General features: G+C 39.8%; 1 protein-coding gene across 1 annotated transcript in view; it reads right to left on the bottom strand.

Annotated features, from left to right (window-relative positions):
- Positions 1–22,091, bottom strand: part of LOC130927226 (receptor tyrosine-protein kinase erbB-4-like) — a 453,841-nt gene that overhangs the window by 36,067 nt on the left and 395,683 nt on the right. Inside the window, exons 21-22 of the mRNA XM_057852903.1 lie at positions 5,854–6,009; positions 2,930–3,005 (exon numbers count right to left, since the gene is read on the bottom strand). Of these exons, the coding sequence (XP_057708886.1) occupies positions 2,930–3,005; positions 5,854–6,009 (232 nt within the window). The remainder of the gene's footprint in view (positions 1–2,929; positions 3,006–5,853; positions 6,010–22,091) is intronic.

Raw genomic sequence — 22,091 nt, 5'->3', positions numbered from 1 at the left:
AGTCGTTTTCCATGGCCTCGCCGAACTCCTCCCATGTCCGAGTTTTTGCCTCGGCGACCGCCGAAGCCGCAGTCCGCTTGGCCAGCCGGTACCTGTCAGCTGCCTCCGGAGTCCCACAGGCCAAAAAGGCCCGATAGGCCTCCTTCTTCAGCTTGACGGCATCCCTTACCACTGGTGTCCACCAGCGGGTTCGGGGATTGCCACCACGACAGGCACCAACCACCTTACGGCCACAGCTCCGATCGGCCGCCTCAACAATGGAGGTGCGGAACATGGTCCACTCGGACTCAATGTCCCCCACTTCCCCCGGGACAAGGGAGAAGTTCTGCCGGAGGTGGGTGTTGAAGCCCTTTCTGACAGGGGATTCCACCAGACGTTCCCAGCAGACCCTCACAATACATTTGGGCCTGCCAGGTCTGACCAGCATCTTCCCCCACCATCGGAGCCAACACACCACCAGGTGGTGGTCAGTTGACAGCTCCGCCCCTCTCTTCACCCGAGTGTCCAAAACATGCGGCCGCAAGTCCGATGACACGATCACAAAGTTGATCATCGAACTGCGGCCTAGGGTGTCCTGGTGCCAAGTGCACATATGGACACCCTTATGTTTGAACATGGTGTTTGTTATGGACAATCCGTGACGAGCACAGAAGTCCAATAACAGAACACCGCTCGGGTTCTGATCGGGGGGGGGCGTTCCTCCCAATCACGCCCCTCCAGGTCTCACTGTCATTGCCCACATGAGCGTTGAAGTCCCCCAGCAGAACGAGGGAGTCCCCAGAGGGGGCACTCTCCAGCACACCCTCCAAGGACTCCAAAAAGGGTGGGTACTCTGAACTGCTGTTTGGTGCATAAGCACAAACAACAGTCAGGACCCGTCCCCCCACCCGAAGGTGGAGGGAGGCTACCCTCTCGTCTACTGGGGTAAACCCCAGCGTACAGGCACCAAGCCTGGGGGCAATAAGTATGCCCACACCTGCTCGGCGCCTCTCACCGTGGGCAACTCCAGAGTGGAAGAGGGTCCAACCCCTCTCGAGAGGACTGGTATCAGAACCCAAACTGTGTGTGGAGGAGAGTTCAACTATATCTAGTTGGAACTTCTCTGCCTCACACACCAGCTCGGGCTCCTTCCCCGCCAGAGAGGTGACATTCCATGCCCCAAGAGTTAGCTTCTGTAGCTGGGGGTCGGACCGCCAAGGCCCCCGCCTTTGGCTGCCGCCCAAATTGCTACGCACCTGACCCCTTTGGCCCTTCCCACAGGTGGTGAGCCCATGGGAAGGCGGACCCACGTTGCCTTTTCGGGCTGTGCCCGGCCGGACCCCATGGGAAAAGGCCCGGCCACCAGACGCTCGCCTTCGAGCCCCACCCCCAGGCCTGGCTCCAGGGGGGGGCCCCAGTAACCCGCGTCCGGGCAGGGGAAACTTGGATCCTGTAATTTTCTCCATCATAAGGGGTCTTGTGAGCCATTCTTTGTCTGGCCCCTCACCTAGGACCTGTTTGCCATGGGTGACCCTGCCAGGGGCTTAAAGCCCCCAGACAACATAGCTCCTAGGATCATTGGGACACGCAAACCCCTCCACCACGATAAGGTGATGACTCAAGGACTTGAGAAGCAAAATTGTGAGAAGGCATGGGCAATCTCAAGGCTACAAGTCCCTCTCCAAAGACCTGAATGTTCTTGTGTCTACCGTGCGCTTTGTGTCATCAATAAGTGTAAAGCCCATGGCACTGTGGCTAACCTCCCTAGATGTGGAGGGAAAAGATAAATTGACGAGAGATTTCAACGAAAGATTGTGCGGATGGTGGATAAAGAACCTCGGCTAACATCCAAACAAGTTCAAGCTTTCCTGCAGTCCGAGGGTACAACAGTGTCAAGCTGTACTATCCGTCGGCATCTGAATGAAAAGGGCTTCTATGGTAGAATACCCAGGAAGACCCCACTTCTGACCCAGATACATAAAAAAGTCAGGCTGGAGTTTGCCAAAACTTACCTGAGAAAGCTAAAAACATTTTGGAAGAATGTTCTCTGGTCAGATGAGACAAAAGTAGAGCTTTTGGGAAAAGGCATCAACATAGAGTTTCCGGGGAAAAAAACAAGGCCTTCAAAGAAAAAAGCACGGTCCCCAAAGTCAAACATGGCGAATGTTCCCTGATGTTTTGGGGTTGCTTTGCTTCCTCTGGCACTGGACTGCTTGACCGTGTGCATGGCATTATGAAGTCTGAAGACCACCAAGAAATTTTGCAGCATAATGTAGGGCCCAGTGTGAGAAAGCTGGGTCTCCCATCAGAGGTCATGGGTCTTCCAGCAGGACAATGACCCAAACACACTTCAAAAAGCACTACAAAATGGTTTGAGAGAAAGCACTGGAGATTTCTAAAGTGGCCAGCAATGAGTCAAGAGCTGAATCTCATAGAACACCTGTGGAGTGGATGGCAGTTTAGAGAAGGCACCCTTCAAATCTCAGAGACCTGGGACAGCTGGCCAAAGAAGAATGGTCTAAAATTCCAGCACAGCATTGTAAGAAACTCACTGATAGATACCGGTGTATTGTATAAGTGATTGTTTGCAGTTATTTTGTCTAAAGGTTGTGCTACCAAGTATTAGGCTGAAGGTGCCAATACTTTCGTACCACATATTTTTGGAGTTTTGTGTAAAATGATGAGGATTTTTTTTCCCATTATCCTTTGTGTTTTTTCATTGCAAGCAAAATAAATGAAGATATTACTACCAAAGCATTTGTAATTGCAATCATTTTCTAGGAGAAATAGAGAATTATCTGACAGAATTGGTCAGCAGTGTAATTGATATGAATTTAATGTTGGAATTCAGAATGACTAAGTCTTATTAAAACACATGAACTCTAAATCATTCTACAGTAGGATACAAATGTGTTTGTTGTCCATACACATGTATTTAATGCAATCTTACCATAACTCCAAACATCACTCTGATGAGTGAACTTCCTGTAATGAATACACTCCAGGGCCATCCATTTAATGGGCATCTGTCAGGGTAACCAGTGACACATTACTTCACAACACAAAAAAAAAAAAAAAAAAATCACCAGGGATTGTCCCTTTTCATTGAATTTGAGTGGAAACAGATCAAAATGATTGATTATGTAAAATTAAGTGCTACAGCAGAAGTGAGAGCTCCATGACTGATATGAATGCTCTTTAAATACTTAGTTAAAGCTCCTGTTACCAGGCCGTAAACTATTTTCAAATGTCCATATAAACTCCGAACCATTGTTATTGTTATGACTAACGTTAAACAATCAATGGTCAATGTATAATATTTAATAACCAAGATCCTTACAGCTTATAAATACATGCGGGACAATGAAACACAAATAATGCCGATTATTTATTGTACTTTTAACTCTTAACTTTTAACTCTTTAACTCTAGCATACCGCAGGGATTTTTAGACCGTGACGTCGCCATCTTAACGCCGAAGTGGGACATTATAGACATGCCCTCACATACAATCCATGTTATTTCTGTTTGTTTTCTCCGGTAATCTTTCAAAAACGAACACGCCGATCAAGCACTGCTGCTATGAAACTTGTAGAAACGACAATACGACATATGAAGGATGTTTTCTTCATATGTTTCCCGAAACCAAAAACCCGGAGGAAAACAATGTGAAGAATGAATCAACTTGCGTGGTCGTCCAAAATACCAGTGTAATGCCAGCAAGGTGAAGCAATTCACATTTCATATGCAGTAAACGTTTTGTTGGGGGCCATGGCGCTACAGAGGATGAAGAGGTAAGCCATTTTGATATTTTTACTTATTTTTTAGCGTGGTGTTTTGCCGTGCTGCTTCTTTCTGACAATGAATGACCTGAAAAACATTTTAACAATTAAAATGGTATCTGACTGCCACTGTTCTGTTTTCTGTTGTAAAAGAAACAACTTTAGTAAGGGGAAAGTGTGAATAAATTATAGAATTAAGATTTGTTATTAATGAAAAAACTGAAAGGGTTTGTTGGCTATCACTGAGTAGCATTTGCGATCGCTACACAAAAATAGCAATGTAAATTGCCCCCAAGAACAGTAGGAGACATAAGACAACCAGAGGATATAATATACTGGTATAATAAAGAGTCAGTGGCGTAAGGCAATGTACACAAGGAGTCGATAAAAAAGCTAACTCTGGATCAGGTCGTCTCTTTTTCCCGTCTTTTCAGCCCTCGACACTTAAGCCATCTCTAACTGAACATTTATATGTTCTTCTACATCTTTACCAGTGAATTTGGCTCCAGGGACATCATTTTCGGACAGAATTTGTAGGATTAGATCAGAAAACATCTCGTTCGTACACTATTTCCATTAATTTGGTATTAGGGACAAACGGGAGGTCGACCCGCCTAGCAACAATTGTTAACGTCATGAATATTAATGAGAAAAAGTGACGTGTTGCTTGCAGTATGCCATTCAAATTAGTTTGTCACGAGCATATGTCCACTCCATTTGAACTGGGAGGCCTGGAAACCACTGAAGGAATGTTGGTGAGTCGTTCATTCGTTCCTCCCAGTCAAAAATGCATTGGATGTCTAGCGCTGTCAATGGCAGCCAATGAGTTAAATGTAAATTCAGGCATCAGGCAGTTTCTCAATGGCGTACCGCAAGCAACACATCACTTCCGCTCATTAATATTCATGACATTAGCTACTGTTGCTAAGTAGGGACAAGCCACCGTTTGTCCCTAATAGGAAACAAATGGAAATCGTGTACGAAGGAGATGTTTACAGAGCTAAACCTACCAATTCTCTCCGAAAATGATGTGTCTGGTGCCAAATTCACTGGCAAAGATGTGGAAGAACATAAAAATGTTCAGTTAAAGAGATGGCTTGAGTGTCGAAGGCTGAAAATGACGAAAAAAACGAGCTCACCTTAGCATAGCCTTAGCTTTTTTATCGACGCGACAGACAATGACATTCTCCTGTTTCAACAAGCTATCCTTTACCATCAGCACTGTTTTTCTTATATATCCTCTGGTTGTCCTACATCTCGTACCATTCTTGGGGGTAATTTAGTTAGCTTTGTATAGCGATCGCAAATGCTACTCAGTGACAGCCAACGAACACTTTTAATTTTTTCATTGATAACAAATCTTAATTCTATCAATTATTTACACTTCCCCCTTACTAAAGTTGTTTATTTATATTTATATTTATATATATATGAAACAGAAACTGTAACACTGGCAGTCAGATACCATTGTAATTCTTTTCAGGTCATTCATTGTCAGACAGAAGCAGTACGGCACAACGTTACGCTAAAAAAAATAAGTTAAAAATACAAAAATGGCTTACCTCTTTGTCCTCTGAAAGACCATGACAACCCAACAAAATGTTTACTGCATATGAAATGTGAATGGATTCACCGAGCTGGTGTTAAGGTCCGTGCAAGTTGGTTCGGTCTTCATATTTTTTCCTCCCGAGTTTTTGTTTTCCGGAAACGTATGAAGGAAACATCCTTCATGTGTCGTAATGTCTAGAGTCGTTTCTACAAGTTCCAAAAAAGCAATGCGTGATCGGCATATTCGTTTTTGAAACATTACTGGCGAAAAGTAGCACAAATTACGTTGTTTCTATGCGAGGGCGGGTCTATAGTGTCCCTTTTCGGCTTTATGATGAAACGTCACGGTCTAAAAATAGCATGCGTGCGGTACGCCATTAACAGAAGTCCAAGAAATGTGCGATTTCCATACTTAAATACTTTGTGCAACTGTTTTTCAAATGAATGCATCTATACTAGATGCTGTCTTTCTATTTAAAGCTTTCATTTGTCTCATGCAGTGAGTTATGTTGTTTGCCTCATTTACAGTAAATGCAAGTGTTTACCTTTCCTCCATCTGCATTATATTCCTTCTCATTCACATCTAGCAAGCGGGCTAAGCCAAAGTCAGTAATCTTGATATGGTTTGGAGATTTCACCAGGACGTTGCGAGCTGCCAGATCCCTGTGGACCAGCCTACGCTCCTCCAGATACATCATCCCCTGCAACACACGTGTGAATATAAGTTTAGAAAATACTGTACTCATTTATATGCAGTACACAGCCACAGAGACATCAATGTTTACTGGCAGTGACCTGCAAAAATAAAAGCATGCAAGACTGAGTCGTGTTCAACATCACCGTCTGTCTTTGCCATCTCATCATTGCAGTGCTCTACAACCATCAAGACCCCATTAGCTTTTTCATAATTATTGTTGCAATCATCATTACTACCACACTGTTATTTCCATGCAAACTCTCATTAATCAACAACCCAAGTGTAGAAAAGCCCTTTATGTTGTAAAATTGCAATAACAACAGCCTCCATATGCATCAATATAGTGAAGGATTTTCAATTAAAACAGGATCCATAGGCGTAAGAAGAAACTCAGTATAGCCAGCGCATTTAATAATGAAACAAGAAAACACCCAGTCGCATACTGTTGCCATAACAAACTTTAATTAAAAATGATTACCTGCCTAATAAAGGCAAGCAAACAAGTTTAGATGAGCTTGCCTTGGTTCATATTTGGTACTTAATGCTGGCACCACACGTGATTATCTTGAGGAAGTTAGAAGGCAATCTAACACTCCCACACACTCATAGAATTAATACAAACTTTGCATCACCAGAAGTTATAAAACATGCTCTGAAATATGTATTGCAAATGAGCTGTCTCAGAACAAATCTTGCTGACACAATTACAGAAATTTGTGAGAAAAACTACACAGTGGCAGAAGAATAAACTCCATACTGTAAAGGAAATAAATTGTTTTGATAAAAACACACCATAAAAGTCACCATAAAACAATCAAGTTAATGAACAAGAAGGCACATTTTTTTGTGGAATTCAATAAACATATAGTATTATTTATAAATTTGTGGTGGGGTGGGGGAATCTTCCCTGAAAAGCATGTCTTACTTTGAATGTCTTTGTTGTTTCTCAAATTCACGTTGTGGAAAATCCATATTTAAACTGTCAGAAACATGCATTAAGGAACCAAGATGTTGTGGACATTGTTTTTCATGTAACTCTGAAGGAAAAAACAATTCAGAGGCTTGTCCATACTAGATATCACACCTCCAGATGAACACTGCCTTTAAATCTGCAGGGATCAGACGTGGCAAGCCAGCAAACAAAGGAGAAATGTCAGGACTTTGTATCAAGAGAGTTTTCCCTCACATTACGAGGATGTTACAAAAGGGTGGGAACAAGGTTTTGCACTCCTAGATAACCAAGTAGTGTCATACGCTGGTACTATTTGGAAAGAAAAAAACAAAAGTTGATCCCCAAAGTCTACTATCGATAAAGTTCTTTCCTTCTCGCATAATATTTAAAACAAATTCAAATATACACTTAATACCTATTCAAAATTTAACAAAAAGGTCCAGTATCTTCCCTTCTTTTTCAATACTATAGTATTTCATGTGCTGATTTTAAAAATACTTCTTTTAATTCTTTATAAGGCAAATGACTTTTTTCGTAATTGATTAAAAACTTAAATTCCCCATAGGGACTGGTGGACATCACATTTTGGGTCAAGTAGGCTATAGTATAAACATTTGGTAAACAAATGTGGCTTACATGACCCAATCCGTCATGTCCACAATTGCGGACAGCGGGTCTCAGTTAAAATTGTATTAAAATATTTCATTATTAATCATTTTTATATATTTTGGTACAGTTGGTACACAAGTGTGGTCAACATGATCCATAATGTGTTGTAGTCATATGTGGATGGCAGGTCTCAATAATAATTATATCATATTAGAGCTTGGAAAAATATCATTTGGCGATATATCGCTATTCTTTATGTCACGATCTGAGTATCGATACTATTTTTGTGAATATCGATGCTTTAGATACTTCTAATGTGCTGTGCCAATGCAGCACCAGCCATAAGCCAACAAACTAGAGATGTCCCGGTCCGATCACTCTGTCCTGCTGCTTTTCTTGGTCGGCAGTCCGCTTGAGATTGCTTGTTAAAATTAACAATGAGAGACAGCTGTTGAGGCTTTGATGTCGCTAGAGAACCTTGGGAGCGCTATACTTGAAAAATGCTGCATCGTTGAGCTTGTTTTAACACTTGAGGTAGTGTGAGTGACAATTTATTGTGTGTGTGTGTGTGTGTGCAAGTGAGCAGTAAGAGTGGATTTGAGTGGACTGACTCAATGAAGCATTTAATAAAGACTAGCATTTTTCTATGATTCTGTTTGAAAAAAATAATTCAGTGGGACAAGTTTTTTTTTTTTCTTTGGAACCTTTTTTTTATATCGGATCGGGACTCGGTATAAAATGTGATGTGTTTTAAATAGTTTTTGTTCTTTTTTGCACAGGAACAGTTGCTGCAACAGTTAATGCACTTTTCAATGTAAAAAACAGACTAAATTTCAAATGGCATCTATCTTAAACAGAGATACATGACTGTTTTTCTAAAATTTAAAAGGTAATATGTTGAAGTTGAAGTATCGCAAAACGTATCGGATCGCCACACAGGTATCGGGATAAGGATTGGATCGTGACAAAAGCGGATCTTCCCAGCCCTAATATACAGTGCGGAGCAGAAGTATTTGCACCCCTTGTGATTTTGCAAGTTCACCCACTTAGAGAATAGGTACTGTAAATGTCTGAAATTTCAATCATAGATGCATTTCGACTTGTAGACAACTAACCTAAAAAAAAATACGGAACTCACATTGTATGATTTTTCTAAAAATTATTTGAAATTTATTTGGGTTCATAAGTATTTGTACCCCTGAGAGTGGCGCAGTGCCAGTATTTAGAGCAGAAGCCTTTGTTTGGTATTATGGAGGTCAGATGTTTTCTGTAGTTCTTCATCAGGTTTTCACATATGGAAACACGGATTTTGGCCCATTCCTCTAAATAAATCTTCTCTAGATCGGTCAGGTTTCGGGGCTGTCATTGAGAAACATGATGATTCAGATCAATCCAAAGATTTTCTATTAGATTGAGGTCTGGAGACTGGCAAGGTCACTCCAGAACCTTGCTATACTTTTAAGGCAGCCACTTCTTGGTCAGAGTGGCTGTGTGCTTCAGATCATTGTCATGTTGGAAGATCCAGCCACTACCCATCTTCAAGTCTATCACTGAAAGAAGGAGGTTGTGGCTCAAAATATGACGATTCTATCGTAATCGATTGCAGTAGTTGTCAATGGCAGTCAATGAGTTAAATCCTATTAAATTTAGGACATGATCCTTTCGACATCCGATGTAAAATTTGAGTCGTCATTTGTCTCGACATCTGACAACATGCTCGAAATACGACAATCTATGACGCCGTCACAATTTCATGGTTTTCCTACAACATGGACGCACGGCATATTTTCTTGTGAGAAAGATCAACATGGGTTCAAGAAGGTTAGTGCAGGTGGTGAAAAAAGGAAAAAGGGGACATTTACCACTGAAATTAAGATGCAAATGGTAGAAAAATATCAGCCAGGTTTGCGTGTCTGTGAACTGGTTGGCAATACAGCTGGAATATGTCTATGATTTTGACGTCCACCCTCTAGCTCAATTTGCCAGTCTTTATAAGTTACGGTGGCAATTCTTATTGTGCAACACAACACGGCTACTGTCCGCCGTAGTTGGCGCCAACATCAACATGAAAAGTAAGAGTAAAATCTCTTTCGCACCTCTCTCAATCTGTCATCAGTCACAGGGTGCATTCAAGAACAGCATGCAAATCACAACGGCCACATTAGAACCCGATTCGTTACATTATTATTATTAGATTATTATTTTTCCGATCTGTATTTATTATGTATTTGTTTTGTCATGTGTAATTGCTATTTGTAATTGTACCAGTGGATTTATTAAGGATTTAAGGTAGGTTTGCCGGCTGTGGAACAAATGAATCGAATTGTAATGTACAACCCCTAGCAAAAAGTATGGAATCACCAGTCTCGGACGAGCACTCAGTCAGACATTTTATCATGTAGAACAAACTCGGAAAAAAGCTTGAAAAAATAATGAATTAGTTTCAAAAGTGCAACTCTTAAGCATTCAGAAACACTAAAAGAAATGAATAAAAAACATTGTGATGGTCAGTAAATGTTACTTTTATAGAGCAAGTGCAGGGAAATATGTGGAATCACTCCATTCTGAGGAAAAAAATAATGAATCATGAGAAACAAACAAAGAAATAACATTCAAAACACATCTCTAGTTTTTGTAGCATCACCTCTGGCTTTTATGACAGCTTGCAGTCTCTGAGGTATGGACTTGAGTATTCTTCATCAATTTGGTGCCAACTCTCTTTGATTGCAGTTGCTAGACCATCTTTGCAGGTCAGAGCCTTGCCGTGGACTTTTTTTTCAATTTCCACCCCAGGTTTTCAATAGGGTTGAGATCTGGGCTATTTGCAGGCCATGACATTGACTGGATGCGTCTTTCTCCAAGGAATGCTTTAACAGTTTTAGCTCTGTGGCATGATCCATTGTCATCTTGGAACATGACAAACATATGTTCAATTGAAGGGATAAGAAAGCTGTCTAAAATTTCAATAAGAACTTGTGCATTTTTTGAAGATTTAACCACAGCCATCTCCCCAGTGCCTTTGCCTGACATGCAGCCCCGTATTATCAAGGACTGAGGGAATTTTGATGTTTTCGTCAGGCAGTCATCTTTGTAAATCTCACTGGAACGGCACCAAACCAAAGTTCCAGCATGATCACCTTGTCAAGAGTCAAGAATCTGCATTGGACAAGGTGTCAAGAGTCAAGATTCTGCATTGGACCACCACAGTGTTTTTTATTCATTTCTTTTAGTGTTTCTGAATGCTAAAGAGTTGCACTTTTGATGTAATTCATTTTTTTATTCAAGAGTTTTATCTGAGTTTGTTCTACATGATAAAATGTCTGAGTGAGTGCTCATCCGAGACTGGTTATTCCATACTTTTTGCTGGGGGTTGTATTCTTATTGGAAAATCCCACTTGCTATACGACAATTTCGACTTACAAATCAGGTTCTGAAACAAATTGAATTCGTATGTAGAGGTACCACTGTATATAGATATTTCTATCTATAGTTGTCAATGGCCATTGCCTGCCATTGACAACTATAGACGCCAATTCATTTAGACTAGGAACACTGGCAGTGAATGCTCATATTTCAGTGCCCTTCAAAGTGCTAGACCATCAATACATTTTGACTGGGAGTCAACATGGATTGTGGCTCCCATTTTGACTGGGAGTCAAAATGGACTGGATGTCTATTGCTGTCAATGGCAGCCAATTAGACTCCGATAACGGGTTAAAGAGGTCATGAGAGCATGCGGTAGTCAAGATTATATCATACCACTATAGTTAAGAAAATGGCAGGAAAAGACTGTGACATGTCTGGATTCTTTGTGCTCAACCACCCCTTTAAAGGCAAAGAGAACAAGCTCGCGCAGAAAAATGTGACCTACTGCCACGGTTATTTATGCTTATTGCACAGACTCGCGGGGAACAAAACCGGGTTAAACAATATTTTTCCCCCTATGTGTTTTGGGAAGACAGATGCTGCTCTGAATGAAGTGAAGGGCTTAAGATCAAATCAATAGCAAGGAGAGAGTGGTGAAGTAGCACCATTCTTCACCACCTGGCACTTCCCATTGCAGTTAATTCTGACAAGAAAATAAATACACAGAGGAAGCTGACAAGACACTCAAGCAGCACACCCACCAAAATGTATAATCAAGCGATTCATCCCGAAGGAACGTGATTCATGATGAAACACTCCTAATGAGATTGAACACTCTCTGTTAGCATGTACTAGGGGCGTGGGAGAGAAGTACATTTACTGGGAATACGTCTTTAGAGTAACGCGATCTTAATGGCTTTTGATCTTCATTAAGCAAACGTACTTATTTGTTGGACAATCCAAGTAATTAAAACAATTGTATACAGTTAAATTTGATCTATCAGTATCAAAATCAGGTATGTCATTAGTATAGGATATGGGAAATACTGTTCACTCTTTCAGCGCCTTAACAATAATATAAGTCCAATCATATGGCTTCTTTTCAGCCATCGCCATCAATAGCAGCCACTGAGTTAATTTTACATTTTAAGTATCTAATTAGTGTATCACAATTTGTTCAGGTCTTTTGTGTGTTTTACTGTCTTTTGTTTTCTTTTCAACCTGTCCTGTTCAGCTGCTTTGACACAGAGAATGTGAATCCTAGTGTTCTTTATTTCTCTGTCCTCTCAAAACCCTTTTCTGTCCTGCTGCATTCTCTGAACAAACAGCACAATATAAACAGACACAATGGGAGTACACCAAATTAGACATAAAAACTGTTCATCTTATATGACACTCAGATTTTTTTTCCCATATCGAAGCAGCTGAACAGGACAGGTAAAAAAATGTATACAATTTTATAGCTAGTAAGTTTTTAATCAAGATCCCTCTGTATGTCCTTAAAAGCAACAGACGTTGTGTAGCATTCACAAAGATTTGGTTCATATATCAAAGCCCTTTAAATCTGTTAGTCGTATTGTTTTTTAAAAAATTTTATTTAGATTTTTTATTATTATGCTCCAATCCCCCATTTTATTTAATTTAATTTATTTATTTATTTATTTTTGCTGGCCGGTGCAGTGGTGCAGGAAGATGAGTACTGAGGTTGCTGCAGCACCCTCTGGTGTTGGGGGGGAGTGTTTTGGTAGATTCTTTTTTCATGTTGTTAAAAATAAATAAAACTATTTAACTTTGGGGATTAAATACATATGTTGAAAAAGGTTTTTTTTCACGTCACATTGAATGAGGCGCTATTGGAACGGAAACCTTAACTGTTGACATAGGAGGCGTTAACATGGCGCAAAAACAAATTTTTCTTTCAAAAACTTTTTTTTTTTTTTTTTTCGAAAATTGAATTTGAGGTCGAAAATGAAGATGATAATGATGATAGTTCTATAGTAGTGCCCAGCGAGGAAAAGTTTGCTACAGATTTAGACTGTGGAGTCCATATCATTGTTTTTTTGTTGCTGTTGAGATGCCGCCGTGCAGAACGCTGTTGGATAATAGTGTGTAATTTATTTAAGTGTTGTGAAAAGGGGGCTGTTAAAACGAGGCTTATTGGACCTTTTAGTTTTGAAATGTGTTCAAGTGTTTTTGCGCTGTCTAGCTGCAGGGATTTGTATTACAATACACGGGCACTTTTTTTTCCCAATAGAAAAACTCCAACACACACATTGTAGGTGAACTAGAACGTTGTCTTTATAGTAACCTAGTAGTAGTAAGTTTTCAGCATGCTTTGTCTGGAGAAATGCCGCGAGCATGACAAATTTGGACCGAAATGGCTGTTTATGGATGGGAAAAAATAAAAACGATCCTCAGCACCCACTGCTCTGAGGGACTTCCAGCGTCCCTCAGCCAGTATGTATGAATTTTAATTCAGACAAAACATACGCTAGAACAGTGTTTTTCAACAGGTGTGCCGCGGCACATATTGTGCGAGAGATCGTCAGGTGTGCCGCAAGAAATGATCTAATGTCACATTTAAACATATATATTGTAATGTCTGTAACTGTGCGGGCCCTTGAAAGGGCCATCAGACTGCAGAGTGGTGACGTAGCAGGAAGCAAGCAAGGAGGGAGGGAGAACGGCGTGAGAGCAAGTTAGCGGTCGCATGTTGCGGATGCCGCTGTTATTTTGTTTGTTTTTTTCCATTGTTGCCACAATAAAGTGGGAAAGTCATCATTGACTCCTTTCCTTTCTATTTCCCCATACGGGGCTATTACAATATTTATTTACGTCGCCGGGAGGAGTTGCAGTAGGAAGGAAGGAAGGAGTAGGTAGAAAGTTCTCGGTTGTGCGCAGATGAGCGAAGTTTTCTCGTGTCGCGTTCAAAAACTGGTCGGATTTCTAGCCATCAAAGACCTTGCTGTCCGCGACAATGTGGATTGTGGACCCCAACACGTACTGCACATTATTTGGTTAGACTCGTCATGTGTCAATATACTCGAAAGTGTCCTTTCTATTTTATCCATATGTGACGACCGTCAATCCTCCCCCTGTGTTATATTACAACACATTGTTGAGAACAGCAAGGTGGCTAATGGCTAAAAATCCGAGCAGTTCTTGAACGCGACACGATCAGCACAACTCCATGGTGCCAAGCAAGTTTAAACGTCTTCTCCAAACGAAACACCCATCGCTTCAAAACAAGTCGATGGACTATTTTGTTCGCCTTCGTGAAATCAGAGAAACAGGCAACTTTTTTTGTAATATAAAAACTGCGATGGAAAATGAGAAAGCCCTCAAAGCCAGTTACCTTATTGCTTAATCCAAAAAGTCCGACACCGTGACAGAGACATTTATACTACCTGCCTACAAAGCCATTGTCTGCGAGATGCTCGACCCTGATGTGGTTAAAGACATTGCTCAAGTTCCCCTGTCTCATAATTCTGAGGTTTTTCAAGCCTAACTTCTATATATAAAAAAAATAATAATAAAAACTAAGACTGGGAGCTGTTGAAGAATAAGGATATCGACTTTGTGTTCATCTAAACAGGCTCAAGTTTCACACTGAGTAAGTATACATACTGAGAAATTATTTTATAATTGAATATACTGTACAGAAAATAATTTTGGAACATTTTTGGTTTGTGGCGTGCCGCAAGATTTTTTCAAATGTAAAATCGTGCCGTGAGTCAAAAAAGGTTGAAAAACACTGCTCTAGAAGACAAATAAATAATGGAGACAACCAAAAGATCTAGACCAGATTAACGTATAAAGCAGTTCAGGATGTCTGTGTGTCTGTTATACTTCCTCATACCTAGTGCCAGTCAACCTTTCACTGAGCAAACAGATTTCTCTTTGCATTTGAAAGAAACGGAATAAAGTCTGTAAATTAAGGGAAAACCAGTCCAAAACCTGGTCTAAAACGCCACTTTGCCTAGATTTAGTCAGCGTACAAAATAGGGCTCTGCGTTTCTTAACCTTCACCGAACCCCTGAGGCTTACTCACCGAACCCCTAGGGTTCGATCAAACCCTAGTTAAGAACCACTGATCTAGAGCAACGTATAAAGCAGTTTACACTTTCTGTAGGTCTGTTATACTTCCTCATACCTAGTGCAAGTCAACCTTCCACTGAGCAAACCAATTTCTCCTCCCAATAGATAGAGGGCTAGCATTTCAAATAAACAGAATAAAGTCTGTAAATTAAGGGTAAACCAGTCCAAAGTGTGGTCTAAAATGCCACTTTGCTAGATTTAGTCAGAGTACAAAATAGGGCTCGGCATTTCTTAACCTTCACCGAACCCCTGAGGCTTACTCACCGAACCCCTAGGGTTCGATTGAACCCCAGTTAAGAACCACTGATCTAGAGCAACGTATAAAGCAGTTCACACTTTCTGTAGGTCTGTTATACTTCCTCATACCTAGTGCAAGTCAACCTTCCACTGAACAAACCAATTTCTCCTCCCAATAGATAGAGGGCTAGCATTTCAAATAAACGGAATAAAGTCTGTAAATTAAGGGTAAACCAGTCCAAAGTGTGGTCTAAAATGCCACTTTGCTAGATTTAATCAGAGTACAAAATAGGGCTCGGCATTTCTTAACCTTCACCGAACCCCTGAGGCTTACTCACCGAACCCCTAGGGTTCAATTGAACCCCAGTTAAGAACCACTGATCTAGAGCAACTTATAAAGCATTAAGGATGGACATAGTAGAGGGTTGGGCAAACTATTCTACAAAGTGCAGTGGGTATGGGTTTCCGTTGCAACCCATCAAAAGGACATCTTTTCACCAATCTGGTGTCTTCCAAATGCAATCAGTTGATTGCAGTCAGGTGCTTCTTGTTTTTGCGGTCCCCTCATTGGTTATACTGCCTGTGCTGGATCAGTTGTAACAAGGAACAGGACCCTCTGCGGCCCTTGAAGACCGATTTGTCCTCCCCTGATACAGTACATAGAAGCAACATGCTTTGTCTTCAACAGTGAGAACTTCAACACAGATTCACCATACCATAAATGATAATACAATGTACCTACAAAATGCAATTCCTGAACAACTTAAGCGGGGGATGCTTTGCTCTGCAGTATCACTTTTCCGTTAATTCCTCTGACGGCTATAGCAATCAATTCCAATGACCTCTATAACCTTGAGGAGAAGTTACCGACCTTTGTTCCGTTTGTGCATTTCTAAATTGATTTGCAAGGCAATATTATAGGAACGCATCCATTCTAGCCCTGTAACAGGGATCTACAGTATTTACCTTATTTTTATTGATTTGATCTCAAAAGGAGGACTTAACAAAATAAAGCACGCCAAAACATTCTACTAAGATTAAATATATAGACTGCATACAGTGGTACCTCTACATACAAAGTTAATTTGTTCCAGGGCCTTGTTTGTCGAAGTCGAAATGATCATATGTCGAGCAGGATTTTCCCATAGGAATACATTATAATTCCATTAATTCATTCCACAGCCCAAAAACCTACACTAAATGCTTAGTAAATACTGCCGGTACTTTTACAAATGGCAATTACACATAGCAAAACAAATAAATTATAAGTAAAAATCGGAATAATATAATAATAATAATTATTTTTGTAACAATGTAACGAATCGGGTTCTAATGTTGCGGACGTTTTTTGCTGTACCTGAACGCACCATGCCCGAGAGCGGTGAGCTTGAGAGTTTCAGTTTCACTTTCAATGTTTTCTTGAGAACACCGTCAACTTTGGTGGTCAAGAGGTGTTTTGTGTTGAATAAGTTGTGAAATAAATGATAAAAACATGATGAAGCTGGCAATTTCTTTGGTGATGATACCACAATAATAATTGTCATCTTAACTTATAAAGACTGGCCGTAGGACCGTGGTCGTAGGAGGACCATGGAGATGTATTGTTGAGCCAGTTCATGGATGCGCACCCCACGTTCATATTTTTCCATAATTTGCATCTTCATTTATCAGGAAATTGTCACCTTTTTCCTTGTTTCACCACCTGTACCAACATTTTTGAAACCTGTGTTGATTTTTCACGCAAGAAAATCCGCCGTGCGTTTGTCTGCGGTGCTGTCATGTCGTCGTATTTCGAGCATGTCGTTGGATGTAGAAACAAATGGCTAGTCAAATTTTACGTCGGATGTCGAAAAGATCGTGTGTCGAAGCGATTGTATGTCGAAGTACCACTGTGTGTATATATATATATATATATATATAAAATATATATATGTAAATATGGCGGAAAACACAGACAAGACTGACATAGCAGTTTCTGCTCTTGCACCTCTGTTTAAAACAAACTGCTGTATTTTAAGCCAAAAGAACTGTTGTGTTTGATAGAACAATACAGTATGTCTATATGCTGCCATAGCAGATTTATGGCACACTGAGCCTCCGAACCATTTTTAATTTGTCCGTTTTACCCTGGAAACCCCCGTTTACAGACGTCGCGCAACTGGTTTTGTTTCAATCCAGCCATAAAAAGAAGGTAAGTAATTATATTTATTATTCAAAATGTCTGTCATTTTTACCTTAGAATCATAAAAACTCTGATATTTAGTTAAAAAAACAAACAAACAAACAAAAAAACAACAAACAAATTTGGCGTCTGTAAATAAGTCACGGATATCTACCTCATAACTATCGCTTAATTGTATTTTTTTTTTTTGTGACTGTCGCATTTTCCCCGATATTTTAGATGATAAATAATCGAACCAAACAAAGAAAAAATGAAAAATAACGTTTAAAAGGGTAAATATACAAAAAAGAAAATCTCGGCCACTCCTTGTTGTCTGCGATTTCTGCATCGCGACCCTTGTTATGTCACCATATTCCACCCATAAAAATCCCCCAAAAATTCGGCTGTGGCCATTCACAGCTGTGTCTTGACACTGAAGTGATACATGGTACATGGAGTTTTTGGATCGATAATATCTCGTTAAAATTGTGGCGTCTTTAATTCTGCTCTCGCGTGCTCTAGGGGTGTAACGGTACACAAAAATCTCAGTTCGGTACATACCTCGGTTTTGAGGTCACGATTCGGTTCATTTTCGGTACAGTAAGAAAACAAAATGCAAAATATAAATGTGCTAGTTGTTTATTACACACCTTTGTGCTTTCAACAATCGGAACATTAGCCTCTACAAAGCTAGAATTCGCTCAAAAAGTAGCGGGTTTTTAAAGATAATCCAACAACAATTTGCCTTTCAGACCCCCTGTATTGGTCAGCTTTCTTTCTGAAAGAAAGACGAAAAAAGAAGTCCTGTGCTAAAGAGAAAAGCAATCCCAATGACAAAGATTTTAACATGTATTTTACAAATGAAATGCCTCAATGAATCATTTTTTTTTTTCTTATCAACGGTTTTCAAAAGCTTTATTGGTGGATTTTCTCAAGTTAAAGCGTCACACAGAAATTAATAAATTTAATTGTGTAAGTAGGATCTGTATTATTCTTATTATTTAATTACAGGTGTTTTAGCTCATTTCAATTTATTTTATTTAAATGGGCTATTCTTTATTTTTTGATGTGTTTATATTTTCCAAATGTGATGTAGTTTTGATTTATATTGTATATTTTATGTTGTATAACTTTAGTTCCTATGTGAATATTAGTTCCTACTTGTTTTGTTGTAGTAGGAGGGTTTTGTATTGAACACGGGGCAGTGCTGGTTATTATTATAGCAGAGAAGACAGCAGTAAATCAACAAAGACATGTCAACTGTGCCCCGATCTACCACTCAGGAGATCTGATGGACTCAAAAAATGGGTTACGATTGCATATTACATTGAAAATCGACCGGATCCACCGTATTTTTTCATGAGTGACTTCTGGTCTGCCCGATCCTAGCTACCGGCAGTAGTATTGACGCAGGAGGGTCGCGTCTCGCGTCAAATAATAAACTCTGCCGTTCTTTCCGCGAGCGTCGTGTTGAGCCGCTTCTGCGACGCGTCTAACACGCAGCTGCACTGCGGCTGGTGTGCATTGGCTGATTGACTTTAATGCCCGTGTTTCACTGCGTTGTCGCCCGTTGACGTTTCTGGGTTATATACTGTCCTACCGTGTTGGTCCTCATTATAGTAGAGAATCCGGAGTAAATATAATATACACAAAGAAACTGTAACACGATTGACTCACAACCTCGAAAAGTAAGGGTTACATTATGTCAGAAACTCGTTCGGTACGCCTCTGTTCCGAACCGAGCACCACGTACCGAAACGGTTCAATACAAATACATGTGCCGTTACACCCTTACCGTGCTCTCACCTCCAGCTGGGTTTTGCTCTTTTAATTTTTTTCTATTTTTCTTTTTTTTTTTAAATACCCTCCCGTTCAAAATTTTTCTTCCCCTAGAAAATTGAGATTTTAAGCTTTCCAATGATGTATCACACATGCATATCGGACAATTTTGAAATTTGGCCATATATATATTAAATCTTACTTTTTTAATTTTGTCATGAATAAATAACAGGATGACCAAATCATTGTGCAACATCTTGAGTCTTTTCATTATGTTCATTATTTTCATGGTTTCAGCTAGCCCTGCAACTTGTGATGTAACGTGCGAAAAAAGCACTGATATATAGTGTTTTATTTTTTCAGAAATATATTGCTTAACCCAGTTTGTTTGTCACCCAAGATTCCACTTTATTTACATTGCCTGCATTTAAATGAAAAAAAATGACAACATTTCTCAAAAGGATCAGATATTTGGTGACTATTTTTGCGAAATTATGACGATCGAGCTTTATTAGAGATTTGTGGCATCAGTGCAACGTTTGCCTGATGTAGCACATGCTTAATGAATGCTATGGATATAAAAAGATCCCAGTGGGCACGGGAGAGGGTGAATCATTGTTTGAGGAATGAGGTGTGACAAATCAGACCAACGTGGAGGAGAAACGGAAAGGATTACACAATACTGATGAAAGCAGTATGCTTTTCTTTCAATTTGAACTACCGTGTCAGAATGAATTTAAATAATGACGTTGGGGGACAGCTTCAATATGAAGCACCAGACGAGGTAAGCATGGAGAGTGAGGGAGAGACTTTGTGTATATATATACATTTATTCTCTCTGATGAATGCCAAATGCAGCAGACAACAGAAAGCCTACAGCACACAGGGTATTCGCATTAGTATAAGAACATCACAAATGTATGATATTTACAACTATACCCAATGAATCTGACTCCAATAGCAACACCACTACTACTACAACTACAACAGGGTACAATATTTAGTCAGTCAATTAGACAGTCATCTCGAAAATTAATGACCAATTACTAACCAGTTTTTTAAATAATTTCAGGGTCAACAAAAAGTGCAAAACATTTACGAAAATAAAAGTTTGCCCATTTCATTATTAAGTGCATCAATAAAGACCACAACCCCACTAATCCATCTCATAGTCAATAAGCTAAAGTGCAAGACACCGAACATTTTATGTGGGATGTGGACACAGCTCAGCGAGCATTAAGTCAGGTAGCTGAAAACACTCAACTCCCAAGGTGCCCACCAATTCAAATTGTTCAATTTCAATTGCAGCCTTTTGCCACAGCAAACAAGTTGTCTTGTTCATCCAGGCGTTTGCACTTAATTGTGAAACCAATGCAACACAACCATAAAATAAATCTAGATTAATTGAATCAATTTTGAGCAATCAAATAATTGATGAACACTCTGTTGATAGTCAAACAAACACATAAATCTTGACTACAAACAACCCATTTTGAAACAAATTTACACAAGGTCAATAAGGGATAATGTGTATCTACACATTATGCCTAAATACATGCATCTCTGCAGGGATATTGCTTCCAATGTGACTCACTGGGCCATACTAAAGACATCCCTCGTTTGATGGTTTGTTGAGAGTTGAATGAGGAAGATCTTTTTCTTCCTGATGGGAATTCCTGTCTCATTTCAGTTAGGTTGACCCACTGTTGTGGATTTTCCCACGCTGTTAAAACCTTAAATTCACAATTGTAACGTTCCAGTCACAGTGGACTTGAGGGTCGATCAATATCTGAAACCTACTCATTTGAAAGCACCTCTGCAATTATCACAAATCCCTTGTGTAATTCTTCACCAAATATTTATTGAAATAATAGTGCCAAAATTGCTACTTATAAAACAGGAAAATATCTATTAGGCCGTTCAAAAGTCTATTAGACAAAATGCAACATTTTTTGAGGTGTGTCTTTGTGCCATATTAGCTGGACATGTTTCGCGTCATGTTACTAATACTGTGTGGTTGCTGCCAGCCTGCTGGTGCGCCAGACCCTTGCAGTCACATTGGGATCAGGTGGCATATTTGAACCATGAGCCAACAACATGACCTTGTCCTGGAATGGCCATTTGAGCCCAATAATGGTTGCGGGAGGGACTTTGAGAGTGTTAGAAAACCTCAGACACCAGATGGATATGTTTACGCACTTGGCAACAGTCTATGAATGTTTCTTTTTTTTTGTTTTGTTTTACCTGCTGCTTGTGAGGATTTTTATCCTGTGCATTTTCCACTCTTTTCGACCCAATGTTTGTTTGTTTTTTAACTCTTTGGCTGCTACTGACGGCAATAGACGTCAATAGCAAAGGGTAAAGGGGCAATAGTTAATGAATGTTCATTAAAAAATAGAACATTTCTTCATTTACGAACTAACAAAATATATACTGTACTCTGTGTACATTGGCAGGGAATGGGTTAAGCTGCTTTTTTCCGACCTCCATTGTTACACTACTCAATGCTGGGTTTGGATCGACTTGAAGAACCTGACTTTTATTGAGCTTTAATCAAAGAGAGAGGAGAATAAAGCTACAAAGATAATGCTGGGAAAAAACTAAACACTAAACATCAAAGATTTAGTGAGACGCAGAGAAACAAGTAGGGAAAAAAAAAAAACTTTGTGATGAACAATGAAGCCAAGGCATCTTTTGGACCATTCCAGAGAGGGTCTAGCTGGAGTATTCTTTTGACTCAAATAGTACAAACAATAGATTTCTTTATAACTGGGTTACAAAAAAATATAATGCTATACAATACTCTGTTCAAGCAGTTTGTTTGTTAATACAAACGTACACTCAACCAAATTACAGTGGTATGAAAAAGTATCAGAACCTTTTC

Source organism: Corythoichthys intestinalis, chromosome 12, assembly GCF_030265065.1.
Source record: "Corythoichthys intestinalis isolate RoL2023-P3 chromosome 12, ASM3026506v1, whole genome shotgun sequence".
Taxonomy (NCBI): Eukaryota; Metazoa; Chordata; class Actinopteri; order Syngnathiformes; family Syngnathidae; genus Corythoichthys; species Corythoichthys intestinalis.
Note: the sequence above shows the minus strand (reverse complement) of the source record. Positions and strands in the feature narration are given on the sequence as shown.